The 19,995-nt window shown below is 48.4% G+C and overlaps 1 protein-coding gene across 1 annotated transcript in view; it reads left to right on the forward strand.

Moving 5' to 3' along the window:
* Positions 1-17,667, forward strand: part of LOC133355557 (uncharacterized) — a 569,922-nt gene extending 552,255 nt beyond the window's left edge. Inside the window, exons 6-8 of the mRNA XM_061572897.1 lie at positions 6,530-6,695; positions 12,306-12,406; positions 17,221-17,667. Coding sequence (XP_061428881.1) covers positions 6,530-6,695; positions 12,306-12,406; positions 17,221-17,667 — 714 coding nt within the window. The remainder of the gene's footprint in view (positions 1-6,529; positions 6,696-12,305; positions 12,407-17,220) is intronic.
* The last annotated feature ends 2,328 nt before the right edge of the window (positions 17,668-19,995 follow it).

The raw sequence follows: 19,995 nt of genomic DNA on the forward strand, positions 1-19,995 counted from the left end.
TATAGAAAAAAAACAATAATCTCTGAGTTCTAAAGCTGCCTGTGATGTCAGAGCTACAAAGCAACTCATATGGCAGCATGGCGGTGGAAATAAACACTCCCTTGGTTTTTAACTACTTGGTATTTCCACTGAATAGCAATAATCTTTCTGTCAGACAGAGGCCCAGTTAACAAGACAAAAAACATTAATTAAAATCACCTGGTGCACATACCCACGGAGTTGTGTAAATGCGTTAAAGTAATCAGATCATGGTTATCTCGGCTCTCTACTGTCTCCACTGTGTTGTATTTCGCGTGGCATTTGTGTGCTGCGCCGAGACAACAAAAATATATTTAATAAATAATAAACTATTTATTTGCAAAAACAAAACAGCCGCTTTAAGATGACTTTAAGAAAGTAACATAGGTAAATATATAAACTATAAACGGAAGTCAGAGCAGGCGGCGCGCTTTTGCCGACATTGTCCACAGCAACATTGGACAAATATTATCTGGCGATGGGATTGGAGAACCAAAGAGACATAGACATCAATTGGGGGGAAACATTAACGACACGCTGATAATAACGTCTAACTGGAATGGACCTCAGGAACGTAATCAAGAAGGCTGCAGAGTTGCGATCAGGATAAACGTGAGCAAGCAAAGGCCTCGTGCAGCAAGTTTGTTAAACGGTTGGATAGATCTGTGAGAGAGACAGAACATGAACACACAGCAGGGCATGTTGAACCGAGGGCTGTTCTTGTTGGTGGGACAGGATCAAAACGTTGAAATAAAGAGGCGGACAAGGGCAGTTCATCATTCCGTATTTCCCTGATTTTATCCTTCACTTTGTACAATACTTTAAAATCCGCGCATCCAATTAGCACAGTTGGCTACGTGCTGTGCGAAAGAAATTCAACACCATACGTACAGCATACCCCCTTGAGTGGGGGTGATATTGCATTTCAAATAAAACCTTTAAAAATAATCTACCCGTGGATGATCGACTGGACTGTACTTAAACTGTTTTAATGTAAAGGTGGCCACCAATCCCAAACCACTCGACCACATTGTAAACAGCTGTTGTCCTCACTCCTCCAAAGGAGGAACGGGCGACATCCACTCTGCGTCTGAGCTGGCAATTGAGTGGATAACAACATCCAAAATTGCGTCTTCAGTCTGCTGCTAATAATCCATACGACACAAGAAGAAGAATATAAAGGATGGCCAGGCTAATCCCTTGGCCCTGTCTGAGCGAACTATTGTGTTTTACGCGCTGCTATATCAAAACAATCATTTACGACGTCTTCATTGAGACTCAAATTAAGTAGGCCCTGTCGTTGCCATTGGTAAAGAAATCAAATTGAATATACATTTAAAGAAGTTAATTTAAAATGTTACAACAAAACGCATGAACAGTTATCCCACGTTATTATCTGTTATTATTACGCCTAATTACCCACCAAAGCCTCGCTAAGTCCCAAGACTTTGTCAGGAGGGTCCTGTCAAGTTTTCACAGAAGGGATTATGATGATTACTGTAAACATTCTTATTGAATAATTTGCGGGTAATTTTTCAAACGTGGACTACGATGCCAGCACACAATGACCCGGCTCTTGCGAAATATCTCGGGGGATCTTTAACGCCCGCCGTGCGTGAAGTGTGAAGCAGGCTGCGTGTGGAGTTATCATTAAAGTCGTTATTATGCACCTCACTCATAACCAGGGCGGCCGCTTCATTCGAACCGCGAACCTGTGCAACAAGCGTCGAACACGCCACCGATGGTGCCACGCCACCGCCAACGCTACTCACAGACGTAACCACGTGCTCAACGCGTACTCACAGACGTAACCACGTGCTCTAGGGTGTGAACTTCACACACTTTTTGAGCAATCTTCCGTTAAATTGTTTTTTTGTCTCTGACGCTTATCGCCGAGGGTTATGGGTCCGCCGTGCAACCGTCGAACGACTGTTCTTGCTGCCCTCAAACAGGAGGCGCTCAAGCTGCCACGCTTGCAGGCTAAGCGACGGTGGCTGCTACAATTACGGAAGCGTCTAATGTGTGGTTTTCGTTGCAGTGGAAATGAGCATTGTTATTAACTGTCTAGATAACATGGGAAGGTGAACAAAACAGCAAATGGGAGAGATACAGTGCAAGGTAGGGTATCAGTGCAGTGGCAACACGTGTGTCTCGTCGCAGGAAGAGGCTGGGCCTGATTCCCCACTTGGGTGTGAGGTTTGTGTGTTCTCCCCTAACTCTGCATGGGTCTCCTCTGAGATCTCCGGTTTCCTCCTAAAAGGTGAACAATATTACAACGCAACTGGCTTTGGCCAAACATGTGCCAATGCTCAAAGAATTGGCCTGAAAGTTACTCAATTGGGATTATGTTCAGCAGCAGCAACAACATCGCCCCTGACTGCAAACTTGGCAGGATCCTCTTGCAAATGAGTCAAGCAGAGATGGAGCTTCGAGTGGCAGCTGCTGGACTCACTCCATGAGCGCGTCAAACCGGTCAAAGGCCTACTCTAGGTCTACTCGGCCGTAAATAATTACCTGGCGCAGTGTGTAAACATCAGCACCGGGGAGACAAAGGTGGTCGGACGTCGTGTTGGCCACCCACCTGCTCATGCGCAGTGCCGGTCTTCATTGTGCTCGCGAGCAGTCCTACCCCAATAGACAGGTTAAGTTTGTAAAGGGGGGATCTTTGTCTTTCAGAATGGTTCTTACTTGGCTTACTGCATGCAATGCAACACCCTACAATGCCACATTGATTTATAAAGTGTCTTAATATCATGGTTGCACAGTCAGATGAGCCCGGAATCACAAAATAAATGAGCAGACAAAGAGTCTCCCTAACACATCCATCTCTCCACAGAAAAAATAAAAGTACTTCTCTCACAACACATCAGCCACACAACCACACAGCCTTCTGAGATTGCATCATTTCAGTGGCATTGTTTCAAGACAAGCAAACTCTGTACCGGTTTCGACACGCGGTGTCTCATCAAGCAGGCAGGCTCACTTGAACCAATGCTGGTGCTCTTCCAGTTGTTACAGGAAAAGAGCTCTTCCCTTACGCTCTGGGGTCGGAATCGGAATCAGGCGATTGTGTGGCCCGCTGTGCCCGGATTCACATGCACGGCAATTACTGAGGTTGGCGGAGCACAAGGGCACCTTTGCCCATGCTGTTTGAAAAGGCGTTTTGAGAAATAAATGTTACGCAATCAACTTTGCTAATTGTTTTTTTCCCACAAGTTTTGCACCTTACAGCCCTGTGCTCAATTGCACTACCGCACAGCAGCTCGCTCGCCCGCACGCAGGCAGACATTCTATGGCCGTGCCAAAAGGGCAACGCTTACTTTGTGTGCCTCCAGAGTGTTGTTCTCTTTCAAGCTGAAGACGTTCTAGACAGCCGGTGATCTTGGCCTCTTACCGGCTGCTGGTGTGCGTCTCCCGAGACTGGGAAAGCCGCAGGTCGTCGGCAGGGTGGAGGGCACGCGCAAGCCTGGTGATGCCCTCTCGCCTGCACAAGCAGAACTTGTGGGGTTAAGGTCACGAGCAACAAGTGAAGGGCATGAGTCTGTCGCCCATTAATTACTGCGAGTGTGCTATGAAGAAGGGCCATTTCTGGAAATGTCACTTGTTGTTCGATATTATTAATATTACAGCAGCACAGTGTTATTAACGAACTTGTTAAGGTTTTTTGTCAATTGTTTTAACTTTTGCACCACTACCAACGCAGCATCACCAAATAATTTGAGTCGTAAGTTATTATATGAGACACATACAAATGATTAGAATCGTGGAGTTTTGTCTACAATTGTTCATCTGAGATTGGAATTTTTAATAAATATTTCAATCCAGTATCCCAGGTTTATAAAATTATAAAAAGACACAAACGCTAAACATAACAATTGTAATGTCCAGTATAAGATTCAGGTGAATAGAAATTCACACCATTAGGGATGTACGGCATTTCATGTTTTTTTTTATATAAATAACAAGAACAAGGTGGGAGGAAGAAAGACACCCCCAGTAATTGCAAAGGCTCTTCCAAAATCACCGAGAGGCTGGTGCCACGGTGCATAACGAAGGCCGTTAATGTCGCTGCAGAAATGTTCTTGTAAACGACGGAAGCGACGAGAGATTTGATTCGGGGGAACGCGAAGCGAGCGCCTTCCCGAGTCACTGGAAGCAACCGCCTACCGGAGGCGCGAACATTGGGCTCGCAAAGCGTGTTTTATTCACCAAAAACAAAGTGTGTTCAATTCGTATGGTTTTTTTATTATTCAGATATGTTACGTTTCGTGTTAACAAATGTGCGTATTAATCATTCAGTACAAATGTGGCCTTGTAATTGTTACGTTCGCGTTTAAACGGTTTGGTTTGGAACATGTGAATGTAAATGTAAAGAACACAGGTAGAATGTGCGTTATTAGCGGCGGGGCAGATTAATGAACAGCACATGTGGAGCTGTTGCAAAGGGTATCCGCTATTGCAATAATTGCAATTAAATCCGGTTACAATTCAAAATTTTGGACGTGTTCGTGTTGCCGAAAATTTACAGACATTATTTTGCTGACTACAACGAAGGAGGAATACATCATCTGAACCTCCTCACCATTCATTCACGATCCCCAGTCAAGTTTTTTTGAAATATAAAATATCTTAGAATTCTTCTGTGGTTTTTTCCAGGTTTCGTGTTTCATATTCGTTTGCTTAATGGCACAGAGACTGGCTTCATTCTGGATTCTCCGTAGACTTAAGGGCATTATTTTTTGTTATACGAATTTAAATGCATGTTAAGTGTCATGCTCCATTCTGTTATGTTCAGAATACGGCTGTATAAAGTGTCCAAACGCAACAGTATCTTTTCAGACACTCTCATTAAACCAGAAGGCAAAAAGCAGTAATATTTTGCGGGGCCTCAATCATGGCCATTGTTTTCCCAACCCACTCCTCACTTCCGTTGTGTTTATTGAGTAGCTGAGCCAGGCTGGCCGAGGATTGGGCCAGATTGGGCCCACATGTCACCCAGGCAACCAGAGAGCACAGACTGGAGATATTCCTTGACGCAATGCTATAACAACAAACAATTACATACATTTCATAATGCACAATTTAGCAAAATGTATAAGAAATATATATTTAAGAATAATGAAACGTAAAATTATTGATGAATATCATACTGTCTGGGGCACGATTCAAATTTCGAACCAGCCAATGTTTTACATCAGTGGTAGAACTGACCAATCTCCAGGAGAGGGGACACAGTCGCAGTTAAGGTGCAGTTCTTGAACGCCATCTCTCTTATCTCCGGCTGCTCCGGGTGTGGCCCACAAGCTAAACTTTCCCTTTAGATGATAGAAATTCTGACTAAACAAAACCTTTTTTGTATAAACAAAGTGGAGGATTATGGGCACAGGTCGCATGTCCAGTGATGCTTCTGTGACATTGGGGCTGATCTCTTGTGCGGATCCAGACATCCGACTGGACATCTGTGAAAGAGAACTTCGAAGCTCATCCGATTCCTGCAGCCGAAAGAAAGATTCTGATTCCGTATCCCCTGATTCCGATTGCGACCCAGAGCGACGATTCTCACTCTGCCCGGTCAGCTTCTAGTTCTGCCCATCGCCCACGTGGCCGTGTGGTCTTGCGAGTGAGGTAAAAGTGGCTAAAATGATTCCGTTCCCATGTATTTGTTTTTTTTTATCATTGCTTACAGATTTGATGAAGAAAAAATAATAAGAATAATCAAATGGTCGACTTAACGGGGCGGCCTGTAACCCAGCGCTGTGGAAGCCGCAGAGAGGGTTGGTGCATCACACAAAGATGCCGTGAAATTCCCTTCCCATGGGGGGTCGAGGAGCCATACCCTAGCTCTGCCAGTAGTTGCTACAGCAAATGTGGACTAAGATACGTCCCTTTTGCTTGAGGTTGAGTACTGCCCCCTTTCAACTGTGGGTTTTCTCCGGCTGCTCCGGTTTCTTCCCACGCGTATAACCACTATTTAATTGGCTGAAAATATTTTATATATCGAGGACCGCAGAGCTTGGCCAATTACTGGTAGTGCTGGTTCCTCACCACGTGGCAGCTGCTGCCTTCCCACTCGTCTGCGGCTCCTCCTCCTGGCGCCTCTCAGTCGTCCTCTCTCTCTCTGAGTCGTCCTCTCTCTCTCTGAGTCGTCCTCTCTCTCTGAGTCGTCCTCTCTCTCTCTCTGAGTCGTCCTCTCTCTCTCTGAGTCGTCCTCTCTCTCTCTCTGAGTCGTCCTCTCTCTCTCTCTCTCTGAGTCGTCCTCTCTCTCTGAGTCGTCCTCTCTCTCTCTCTGAGTCGTCCTCTCTCTCTCTATGAGTCGTCCTCTTTCTCTCTCTGAGTCGTCCTCTCTCTCTCTGAGTCGTCCTCTCTCTCTCTCTAGGGAAGCGAGGGAATGCTGTGCGCTACAGGTTTATATCGTCGTCATCATTACCACGTCACGCGCAGCGGTCGACGCGGTGTGCCTCAGACGTTCCGCGTGACGCAGCCTCGCCGTGGCCCTCGCGTGTCCCTCCAGGAGAAGGCGGCGGGCGAGAGGCGCTCGCCCACCCCCAGGGCCCAGGACGGGGGGGCCGGCGACGCGCTGGAGGCGGCCGCGGCGGGAGCAGGAGGAGGAGGGCCCCGCAGCTTGCAACGGAGCACTCCCGATGGCAGCATCGGCGAGGCCGACACCACAGAGCACGGTCAGAGACCTCCACTCACAATCCCTCTCGTGAGACACCCTCTCTCCGTACAAATCCCCACTCACAATCCCTCCTACAGGACAACCTCCCCCTTTCTGTCTACATCTCCACTAACAATCCACTGGGGCACTCTTCTCCCTGGGCTGCAAAAATCTCAGGGGTGCTGCCGTGGGCAGGGGGAGGGGGTGGTGGGATTGGTGTCCGTGGGTAACGCGTGATTCTAAACGTGAAGGGAATAACCGGAGACAAATCCACACGACCCCGGGGAGAGTGAACGTGCAAACTCGAAATATACAGCAGCAGGCGTCAGGGTCGGGATCGAACTCACGACCTCCTGTATAGCGGGCGAGGTTGTTAACATCTCATAGCCACCGTGGCGCCCACCTGCCCGGTGGGTCACCCTTGAGGTGGAGAGGAATATTCTGGCCGTAGGGCACGAACTCAGAGCCTCAGCACTGCTGCCTCAGTAATCCTGTTGTCGGTCCAAATCCCGTGATTCCTTTTATCTATCGCCTTAGAGCCCCTTTCTCACGTCTCCCTTGCCTTGGTGTTCGTTGTTGTTCCTTCTTTAGATTCAAATCTCTTCACCAGCGTGCAGCCGCGGCGCGTGGCCGCAAGGACACAAAGCGCCACTCAGCGCACCCCCTTGGCATGCTGTTGTTTACAGGCATGAACATTGTGAAGAATATTTAAGAAGCTTTTCTGGCCATTTCAAAATAAATAAATAAAATAGCCCCATAATAACTATTATAAATAAATGTGTCCATAAATTATTTATTTTGCACACCATGGTAGCCTCTTTGACAGATTTTATTTCACAACTGAAACAAGCATACGCTTGGATTCTGCATAGGCATGGATTCAGCAATGCAATTTTCAGCACCAAGATGTTGGATCAGGCTTTGATCTATTCGACTGATTTTTATATCTGTCAGCTAAGTCTCTCATAGCAACAAAATTTCGTGACTAAAATTGTTTTCAAACGTTGAACTAATTATTCGGTGATGCTGCTGCTGATATGGCAAGTGGTGCACAAGCGTAATTCACAGCAAAGTAAAGGTGTATCATAGCAAACGTTTTAGCAATGGCCCTTCTTCAGAGTACCATTGATGTACTATCAAGAAGGACCATTGCCCAAAACGTTTCCTATTATATTCGAATATATGTTTCAATTGGAAAATTTTTCGAAGACTGGATCATCTTTGCGAGAGTTATCGTAACCAAATGTTACAGAAGGCCAGGCAGATCGAATGCGGAAACACGCCCTCAACCCGAGTTGTACTGTGTATGTTGAACTTCTTTAGCACCGTACGTACCCAATCGTGCTGATCGAGGTGAGGGAGGGAAGGACAACGAACTAATCACGAGCAACTGTTCTCAAGAGATGAGTTTTAAAGTTGGCTAGCATCACTACAACAAATGTGTATTGATATTAAGAAGCCAGCTAAGCTGAAACACCTGCACCACTCATCATTGTTGGTCAATGGCAAACCTCAGCCGTGCAGATTTTCATTGAAATTTGTGGTGCATTAATTTGCATCTGATTTAGTCTCCTGCTTAAACATAAAGGCCGTATTAATCTTAATGTTATAGCTGTTTTTTAAGCGCATTAGCAAGAAATATTACAAAATAATCTCTCAGTATGTTAAAGCTGTTCATAAATTGCTTCCATTTACACTGGTTAGCAGTAAATTACATAAAAAAAGTATAACGAATTACAGCGCCTAAAGTGAACAAGAAAGCCCAGCGAAGAGTGAGGACTGACCTGGCTTCGCGCGATGTGCGAGTGGAGCCTCAACGACCACGCACCGCCACGGGGGTCATCGTCCCACCTCGTCGGGCAGGACCCCCTCGCACTCTCACGCCCTGGCTCACGGCGCGTCGCAGCGGGCGAGACGCGGGCACAGACAGCGATCTGCCCCCCCCCCCCCCGCTAACCCGTGACTCGCGCTCGCTGTGGCAAAAGCCGACGACAGCTCCCGCAGGAGTTGCGTCCATCATCGCAGGAGGAGTTTTCAAATAGCGCCCGCCTCGTGCGAGCTGGGAATGTTGTGCTGTGATTCCACCACTCTTAATAATAATTATTATTGCAGAGTTCAACTTGTAACGCGCCGCCGCCGCCGCCACGCAGCATTCGCTCGCTCTCGAACAGAGACGACCCAGAGGCACGAACCGGAGCTAATATTAGCACGGTTGGCTACGTACGGTGCGAAAGAACTTCAACATACATACATGCAGAATGTATTTTAATATTTGGGCAACACCATCAATGAGTGTTCATACAGGATACATGCGGGAGGAACTGGGGTGTCCAGAGAAACCCCACTTGTGTAAGGGGGGGCTGTACTCAATCAACCCGTACAGATGGAATACACTTGGACATCACTCCGCTTGCTTGCTGCGATGATGCCCTGGCAAGCCAGCGGATGGCAACGTTGACGCACAGGGGGAGAGAGGGAGGGAGGCTCACAACATTGGCGTGATGCTCCACAAATTAATTGCGGGCGTGCAGTGTAGACACTCAGCGCCTGCTATGTTGCTCTCGATTATTGAATCGTGATTACATTGACGAACGGATCCTTTGCTATTCTGGGGAATGTGGAGTTGAAATCATTTAAAGTGGTGATAATGGCTGCATATGTGAGCGAGTTGATCTGTGTATAGATCGCGATCATTGTCTCAGCACTGCTCTTCAAATTCACTCCAAGCGATTTAATTTAGAAAAATTGCAAAGAGGGGTGGGGGGGGAGCAGTTGTCTGTGAAACATACTTGAGAGAGGCACCCACTCGCCTTGAGGTCTCACTCCACATTTTTGTTGGTGTCTTGTCCACACGCACGCACTAAACTATACATGATGTATATGCATCCATGATACCATTTAAAATAATATAATATTAATAAAATACATGTCCAGGTTGAAGTAGTTACGTGGATTAATAGATGTCAAAAGGACTGGCAATTATTGCTTAAAATAATACAACATTGTTCAGTTTGAAATCACACTTCTCCGAATGCAAATATTACAGTGTTATGCTTTAATAGTTGAATGTTTAATTAATATGCATTTGCATAAAAAAACACTTCTACAATAGTGAATTAGCTCGGAATATTAATGTAATCTTAACTAACATCGGCATTCACAGCGCTGCTCTGGAAGTTTCTATAATAGTATTGTTATTTACTCTAATTAATGTCATAGTCTCTTGATGTTTGCACGTACGGGAAACTAAATGGTTTCTAATTTTCTTCACACGAAAAAAATATAGTTTGTGAAATGCAATATAATTGGATTTTACACAACGTCAAAATGCATCTGCAGCTGTGAACACAGATGTGATAGGATCGAAACGTATTCGCTTCTGTTCGTCAAACCTGATCCAGGAAATTAGGAGTAAGACTTTTTTAAATGAAAAGGTTGGCCCAACAAAAATCTGTACAACACAGCCAGGTACATTCTCCGGTGCCCTAATGTGGAGCAAGTCGTGGCAGGCGGCGGCGGCGGCTACGCTGCTGCACGTCGCTGCTGCCTGCCACCCAGCAGTGTGAAGGCAGCAGCGAGGGTTAGTGGATCACCGCACAGATCTTGTTACAACTCCCTTCCCGTTGGCGCTGAGGAGCGTGTCTAGTTTCTTGTCCTTCCCCCATACCTTCGGTTAGCACGGTTGGCTACGTTCAGTGCGAAAGAAGTTCAACATACATACTACATACATACGACATACAATATACATACTACATTCATACAACATACATACTACATACAACACACATACAACACACATACTACATACAACACACATACTACATATAACACACATACTACCTACAACATACATACTACATACAACACACATACTACATACAACATACATATAGTGTTGCCCCCTTGCACAGGTGGGTTTTTTTCCGGGTCCGTGAGTTTCCTCCCACATGTGAACACCCATCAATTGGCAGCTAACACCTTAATATATAGAGAACCGCAGAGCTTCGGCAATTGCGACCGGCTCAGCGCGTGGCTGCTGCCGCCTCTTTGTGCCCCCGAGTCGTCGTCGTCTCTCTAGGCGAGCGAGCGAGTGAGCACTCTGCGATGGCAGCGAAGCGTTACAAGTCGACATTCGTATTGCTACTACTGTCACTATACCTCGCCTTCCCTGATTCAGTCCTTGTGTGCGAACCAGGACAGACGGCGTGCGAACCAGGACAGACGTTTCCAAAGGTGTTATCTTGTCAGGTTCAGCGATGTGGTGCAGACACTGACACCGACACCGACCCCCTGGCTACCTGTTCTGTAATGTCTAGAGGACCGCAGAGCTTGGACAGTTGGCTCACCACGTGGCCTCCGAGCCGTTCTCTGTCTGCGCGAGCGATGAGCGTACCCTGTTCCGCGTCACGTTACAAGTTCAAACTATTATTTACATTCTTCTTTAAACCTTGTTTTTTGTAGATGCTGCTCGGTTGCGCACACATTTATTGCAACTTCATGGAGAATTGAACAAAACCTTCATCTGTCTCATTTAATTAATAAATTTTTCAGTGTAATTACGGCATTTTGTTTGAAAAGTTTTACTTTTATCTAGTTAATGTTATAGCCTAATTTCGTAAATATATATTCTGGCAATTTTCTGGCATCCCAAATGGCCTAACTTTGTTACAGATGAGAAATGGCTGTTACCCATGGTACATCTGTTTAAGCGGTGTTTTCTCTTCACGTGTTCTCGCTCTCTCGTCTCGCCGTCAACTCGTCGTTATCCACTCCAGCGTCGGAACTTTGTATCACGATTAAAATGTGTTATGCACCAAATCAAGATTTTTTTTTTATTACGAGCAGCTTGTTTTAACCATGGCACACTGTGGGAAGGGGAGTCCAGAATAGAATGCGTGAACAAAAATACAGAATCAGAATGTTTATCCTGGAGAAATCCGATGAGCTATGAAGCTCTTTTTCACAGATGCCCTGTAGACATTTGTATTAAAGGAACAGGGAAGCGAGTAAATAAAGAATGGGGAATGAGCGGAAGTGGAGCAGACAGACGGGCGGCAAGGGTCAGGAGAGATGAGGAACGGGAGGAGGAAGAGGCTGCATGAGCATGAGGGCCTCGCCGCCGCTGCTGCTGCTGCAGGAGGAGGAGGAGGAGCGGCGTCTGTTCTCACAGTGGGCGGGGCGGCGTGCGTCTCGTGACGTAGGGAAATCTTGAGCTGATTTCGATGTGGAGGTGTGACAGTGATTTCAATATTGCTCACTTATGAATACATTTAAATGTTAATTGAAGCTCGGATTTGTGTATGCATCCCCGATATGCATCACGGTATGCTGCAGCACAATATTGTGTTTTAATTTGTTTGTTGACCAATCTTCTCGCGAATGTGGTGGCCTGGCAAATGCATCACTTGGACTCCATTCCGATGCTCAGATGGCCTGAATTGTTTTTCTCTTTCCCTTTACACGTGAACACACATTCATGCAAACACATCCACACCCCTTACACACTCGCACACACACTTAATAAACACGCACACATACACATGCGCACACACACACGCACACCTCTGCACACACACCCCCACGTACATACACACACACATCTGCACACACACACACGCTCCACGTGCAGCGCTTGCCGACGGGATGACGATGGCGACGTCGCGCTGCACCTCGGACTGCCGGAGGTTCGGGCACTCGGACCGCTGCTGGATGCCCAACACCGCCACCCCGGTAGCACCCACGCCACACACACGCTGAACACACACGGCACACACGCTGAACACACACAGCACACACGCTGAACACACACGGCACACACGCTGAACACACACAGCACACACGCTGAACACACACGGCACACACGCTGAACACACGCTGTAACCACGCTGCACCTACACTACACACACGCTGTAACCACGCCACACACACGCTGCACCTACACGACACCCACAATTCGAAAACGTGCGCTGAGAGTATTTGACTGCCACTGTCATCAATGTCCACGTGCCAAGCCGCTTCCTTGAGCTGTCATTGTGGCCAGGTCGCTTCTCAAGAAGAGCTACGCAGCTCAGTGTCTGCCTGACCTGATTAGTCAAAAACAATCGCCTGAAACGTGGCCTATGTTATATGTTTTCTACCCAAATGCTACTATTCGTGTAACTCTTCATATGTCGATTTAAAAACCGGTGATCAGAAAACATTTTATTATAGTCATTCTCAGCAGGCCCCATGGCGTTCAGTGCAGTCTCCATGTCCTGTTACCAACTCCATCTCTGTGGCCTCTCTATCTCTGTGCTATAAAAGTGCTACAAAGAAGGGCCATTGCCCGAAACGTCATCGATTATGTATTGTATATGTTTCCCTTTTAAGGCCACACGCAGTGCCATTGACGAATGCGTGGAAGTTTTGTTTGTGGTTAATTGTGCCGCACAAGCCGAGTTCTGCAGGCCACTCCGTGTCGCCAACGCCTCAAGGCAGAAGGTGGCCGCGAACGAGAGCCCTCGCGCATATGACTCGACGATTTACGCGTAATAACTTAATCCTGGATCTGTAATACACACTTGGAATCGCTCCTAAATGGGAATGACGCCATCATCCTAGAAAGTAGTCGCCCTGACTGAATTTCGTCGCGAGGGAAATCTAAAAAGTTGTCTCTGGATCTCGCGGCAATGGCTAAGTTGGCACCACTGCCAAGAGCGGGCAGCTCTGGTTGCCACTTTCCACTGGAGACGAAACGTCCAGAACGATCGAGGCCCAGACATCGCAGCCCCTCCTGGCGTTAACATTCCTCCTCGATGCGCACATCTCCCGCACGAATGGAAAATCAAAGACAAGCTGCAGTAGTGCGATTGTGCCCACGTAACCCAAGCGATGGACCGTATCGTGAGAAGACGTTGTCATTAGAGAGCTAAACACAATACCGCTTGCAGATCCTCGCTACAAATCAATTCTTGACACCCGAATACAGAGAGACGCCAATTCCCGGACTGTCCTGATGGAACCTGGGACGGTGGCAACCTCTCGCTGCACGTCAAAGGTCCCGGTGCGTGGGGAGCGGTGGCGCCGTGGTTACCGCTCACGGCCGACACCAGTGACGATTGTCTCTGAACCAGTCCTGGGCCTCACCTAGGTCGACTCAGCCTCAAGTGAGGACCTGCTGCAATGTGTAAGCATTGCCACTGGGGGGAGACAAAGGCGCGTGCCTGGCCACCGCCACCCTCTCGTGTGCCACAGTGCCAGCCTTCTTCATCGGTGCTGCTACCACTTGCCCCAACACTCTGCTGGGATCCATAATACAGGTTTTTTGGGTTACATCTCGTAAATATATAAATGTGTCGTTAAACCCGCCACCACCCAACGTGTTAATCTGTTGGAATCAATGCGATGGATCTTTGTCTTTGGTGTCGGAGAGATGGGTTGAGGGGTGATGCGCTCATCAGCCACACGAGGGCGATAAATCTACATCTCGCCACCACCACGACAGGCGTGTGCAGCAGCAGCAGCTGGGGATGGAAAACTCCCAAGATGTTTAAAGTCGATTAGAACAGAATCTTGATCATGGAATTGATTCAAACGATTCCTACTCCAAACCCACCTCCCAAAAAGCCCATTATCACATACAACAGACCCTCTCTGTTGCTGTGTAATCTACTTTATTGTTGGGTTAATGCAGCACAAACAATTCAATATTTAAGTGGTACAACGAACTATGTTTGGAAAGTGAATAAACTCTCACTGAAGGTTCAGACTATGCTTAGTTTGTTGTCCTTCCCAATTCGTAGTTGGCTACGTACGATTGTTAAAGAAGTTCAACATGCGTAGATTATGTAGATTATGTTGATTATGTTGATTGTGTATATTATGCTGATTATGTTGATTGTGTTGTGGTTCCTGAATGTGAATCAAATACTCCGGGGTACCTACATATCAATATCTTGAGAAAACACAATAAAAGTATGAATATAACAGATAATCACAATTCACACAAAATAACCAATGAACACTAATTTACACCGATAGCATTTGTATTGAACGTAACCAATAATCATTTACAAAACAAGAGCCATTTTAATACCTCACTTATATCAACTCTTCCTCAACTACATAATGTCGGGTCGTGTTGACCTAATTAATGTTAGTTAAATAAATTAGCAATATTTAGTAACTAATTAAAAAAACGATTGTGTCATTGGGATTCTAAGAATTTGAAGCGATTATCGAGTTAAACAATCGTAAATCGAAACTTTTAAATTCGTATCTCTGGAATTGATTCCTCTGGGATCGCCAGTTTTACAACTGTTGATTTGGAACGCGTTGTTGTTATTGTTGTTATTCTTGTTATTCTTGGGTGTTTCGGTAAAGTCACGTAGATATGTTCAGAGAAAATAATAAAAAAATAACAACAAAAAACTACGACGTTTGGATCGCAACGCAAACGGTCGTCTTCAGGAAAAGGGGGTTAGCGTCCAAGGCAAACTGTTTATAAGGGTTTGAAATGGGCGTAGCCCAAATGTCAGCAGCCAATGATAATGTAAGTGGTGGACAGCGAGGGCAGCGGTGGTTCGTTTTCCACCAATCAAAGGGCTGCCAGGTCAAAATTAGCATGTTAATGGGAGATTAGCAAGTTAGTGGGAGATCGCAGAGCCGCAACCGAGTGGTCGATGTGCAAAGTGGCTGTGAAAGTGCAAGTTTGAAATGGGCGTAAAGCACAACTAAGGTGGTAGGATGGGAACATCATGGCCAATTATGACTTAAACTGGTTGATAACGTCCTTCCAATGATTGCTCAGTTTGTACCCATCTTCTCGGTTAAAATTGTGTCTGTGTCTATATATCTGGATGGCTTCCTGAACGAATTTTTGTTGGTAGCCAGTGAGCTTCCAAAGTACCTTCGTCTTAGAGAAATCAATTACGTATGAGCCCGCCACATTAAAACAATGATCAGCCACGGCAGAAGTATTGGTCCTGCTGTGTTTAAAATCTGCCTCGTGTTCACGAACACGGTCCGAGACATGTCGCTTAGTTTCCCCAATGTAACTGCTGCCGCAGGCACAGCTTAGTTTGGAGACGCCGGGATATTGCATGTCAGGAATCTGTCCTTCACAGATGGGATCTGATCACGAATTTTACGTACTGTTAAATCGGACCTGGATCTTGTGTTTGTTCATGAATTTGGATTTTGGAAATGTTTTCCAAAATCATGAACACTCACAAGATCCAGGTCCGATTTAACACAGTACATAAAATTCGTGATCTGATCCCATCTGTGAAGGACAAGATTTAGAAAAACGGTTACCGGTTTAGTGGCTGTTGTTTAGCGAACCGACTATAAAGAGCAGGCACAGTGCAGCGAGCGGAGAGTTTAGGTTCCAGAGGGCGTCGTTTGGATTTTTAAGGAATTGGCAGAGTCAAAATATTCCCAGCACAGTAATCTATTAAAATACTCGGATAAGTGTTAGCAAAGAAACGATGGGTTACAGTGGGGAACAATTGGCATGAATGTAAAGTAATTGTCAAACACTATATGTGTGCATACGTAATTGCATGAATTGTGTGTTAACTTTAGAATGGAGCAGTCACAGTAAATTGGGGTGTGAATTTAATTTGTACCCTATCCATGTGCACACGTCAGCACTGGTAAATTCTCATTAGGAATGGAACTGCTTGAGCCATTAAGGCAAATACCAAATAATTATAAACAGTACCAGGACAGCACTCCGCATTTGCTCCGTAACTGTACTGCGTGCGTGTGAAATGACGGAGGATGTCCATTGGTTGACCGTGGCTGGTGCATCGTGCCCTGGTGACCCTCCTTTTGCATCGCACGGTGCAGGTAAAGATTTCCGAATGAAAGTAAAAAAAAATATGAAACGGTCTGCATAATTGATATTAATGCTGTGCGTATAAAATAAATGTTCCACATTCCATTACAATAGATTGCTTATGAATAGATTGCTTTTATTAGCATTGTGGCAGAGAATGCCAATGCAATACCTGGCTAGCCAACATGGGACCCCCCCCCCCACCCTCGTGGCACAAACCTCACAAAGAATCTCGTGCAGCCTTCACAGACTGTTGGGGCAAGTCCTGTTGGCAAGCCCCTAAACAGGCCAGTACGAGGAGGCGGTGGCCAGCAACACGCTCGGCCGCCTTTGTCTTCCCAGTGGTGATTTACACATCACGCCAGAAAATCATTTTAGGCTGAGTCGACCGGGGGAGGCCCAGCACTAACCGCTACGCTGCTGCTCCCTGCACCATCCTCGCTACCATCTCAACCACCAACTTCACCATGAACCATATGAGCACAACCTCCACAACCAAATCGTTACCATTGCTGCCGCATCACATCAACTACCACGACTGTCTGAAACCAAGACCACCACCACCACAGTGTTATAACCGTACCAAAACAAGGTGATCAGCGCATTCCGCAGGATTACAAAACTGAAATACGTTTTAGATATTTAAAAACAAAGTGCCCGTTCGTTTAATTTCGTGCCTCCTGTCGCCCCCGCCCCACTCCTCCTCTGCGCACGACCCCAGCAGGGCGCGCTTTGCCGCGGCATCCCCAGCGCCTCGAGCCCAGCCGCTCTGCTGTGCCCCCTCGCCTCGTGCCCTCCCGCTCCTCCTCCTGCTCCGGGCCGCCAGCCGCCGCCCCCCCACGCGCCGCGTCCCTCGGGCGCTCCGCGGTGCCCCCCTGCTCTGCCCGCCGCCGCCGCTCCCGGGGGCCCCGCGCGCTCGACGGAGCCGCCCGCGCCCCGCGCCGCCTTCCCTCCCCCCGCGCACGGCGAGCGCCCGCGCGCCCCGGCGAACCTCGGCGCCGTCGCCGCCGTCCACGGTGAGGGGGCGGCGGGACGGGGCCCCGGCGAGGCCGCGGGGAGCCCCGCGCGCGCCCAGCCCGACGCGTTCCTCGTCCGCAAAGCGTCGCTGGGCGGAGGGGGGCGCGACGAGGCGGCCGCCCCCTTCCCACGCTGCGACGAGCACTATTTGTAAGCGCGCGGCTCGGTCGGACGTTCCCCTCCGCCCCCTCCCACCGTCTCTGACCTTTTCAGCAGCGATGATTTTATGGACGTGTAAAGTTTTAGTATCGTACCGCTGTAACGTGTATAGAGATTGAGCTACGATCGAATGTTTTTTTTGAGAGCGCGGCACTAAAATTACGGACAGCCGGTGTACTTATTTCCTTTCCTGGTGTGTGCGTCACCTTTCGATACAGAAACGCCCTTTCCATCAGCGCTTTTGTCACACACCTATCGCTGGCGCCGACGGCAAAGTCAGGTTTGTTAACGGTGCCAAGGCTCGGAAGGAAGTTTTTCCATGACAGTTTCGCCATCGACCGGTCATCTTATTTTACACGTGTGGGCCAAATCCCGCAGGGTCATGGGACGTGTGCAGAGAAGGCTCTTGGGATCTCTGACCCCGCCACCTGACTTAACCCACCCTCTACATAGAACCCCTCACGTGACTGGCAGCAGCGTAGACGAGTGCCACCAGTCGCTGGGAAAACTAAAAGGTTTGATGGAGCACAAGTTTCAGTTTCTCCCTTTCCTAACTCCATCCTATGAGCCGGGTCGCATAATGGCACCTCAACGCACCCTCAGAGGCTGTCGATGCGGCCTGGAGCTTAAACGCCTTGACCCCCACGCCAGGTGTGTTACCTACTTGGGGCCGGGGCACCACGTGGACACCTACTCTGACTTGCGGCACTCTTCCGTTCTCCGAATGCCGCGGCCGCGAGGCCCAGTTACAGCGATACGTTCTTCCGACCTATCTACGGGACCAGATGCGGCCTCTCTAAGCACAAGAGCAGGTGGAATGGCAGGGCCCCGGAGAGCGGAGGGGCCACCTCCGTTGGGCGTCGGGGGCCGCATGTCGGCGTTCCTGCGCGCCTGGCGGCGTTCCGCTTCGGACGGCAGGGTGTTGAGGTTCGTTGAGCGGGGCTACCTCCTCCATTTCATCGGGCCCAGCAGGAGCAGGAGCTGACCCGCCAAGCTGTGGCACTCCACAAGCGAGGTACCGGGTTATGCTCCTGATTCTTCACGCTCGAAAAACACTCTGGCGGATACAGGAGATTCCCTATCTGAGAAAACTGAACCTTGCGTACAGAATTGAAAGGTGGAGTCCCTCCGGTCCATCAGGCGAGCACCGCAGCCAACCAATTGGCTCGTCTCGATAGACTTACAGGACCCGTAACTGCACATCGTCATATACCCACAATATTGGCGGCACCTGCGCCATTTTGTTCCGGAGCGTATCAGGCCATTCCCCTCGGCTTTTCAGAGTCGCCAAGAGTGTTCACCAAAGTCGTTTCAGTCCTCATCGTGGCCATCAGGGAGAGGGGGGATTCACTTCTACCCCAATCTCGATGACCTCTGAGGGTGCCTTCGACAAACAAGCTTCAGAGGATTACAGCCACAATCACCTCACTATTGGAGATGTACCGCTGGGTTATCAACCAGCCGATGTTTTGTTGTCGCTGACCCAGCGGCTTTACCATCTGGGCGATGCCAATATTTGGACGGACCGGCAGGTGATGGCAGCTTCTGGATGGAAATGCGCTCCCGATAGCTTGAGTTGCCCGTTTTCTCGCAGTCAATTCAGCTCCCCAGGCAAGGGAAATTACGGTTCTGCTGGGGCATACGGCATCAACCACCGGAGGTCATTCCCTGGGCGAGGCTACGTATGAGACCTCTGCAATGGACTCTGCTACGCCGCTGGGACCTGCGTCACGGCCCCAGGCCATTCAGCACCTGGCCTAGTGGACCGATCTGCAGAGCCTCCAGTTGGGACTACTATTGGGAGACCTTCCCCCGCCCCCCCACCTTCCAGACGTCGTCTTGCAGATGCACGCCAGCTCACGGAGCTGGGGTGCGCATCTCCAATGGAGAACAGTGCAGGGGAGATGGTCAACCCTTGCCAAGGGCAGCATCAACCCGGCCGAACTGCGAGCTGTGCATCTAGCGCTGTGTAAGCTCAGTTGATTTGCAGGTCAGTCCTGGCCCACTGCGACAACATCACAGCAGTAGCTGCGATGAACCGACAAGGGTCCCCCAAATTGCATGTATTGTGCGGAGGAGGCCTGGAGCCGCTGAGTCGGCTGACTTGGCCCTTGAGGGCGACCCGCCTGGCGGGGTCCGAAGACGGATAGCGGCAGCTGCGCCCCGAGGTGTTCACCTCCCTTCTCGATCGCTTCGGCCCCTTCAGCGTCGACAATTTTGACTCTGTGGACAACGAGGAGTTGCTTCTGCTGACTTAGTGCTGGGCACAATTTGCTCCCGAGAAGCAGAGGACGCTTCACGTTGAGAACGGCCATGTGGCGGT

Source organism: Lethenteron reissneri, chromosome 51, assembly GCF_015708825.2.
Source record: "Lethenteron reissneri isolate LAM-NWPU_2019-01 chromosome 51, ASM1570882v1, whole genome shotgun sequence".
In the NCBI taxonomy this organism is placed as follows: domain Eukaryota; kingdom Metazoa; phylum Chordata; class Hyperoartia; order Petromyzontiformes; family Petromyzontidae; genus Lethenteron; species Lethenteron reissneri.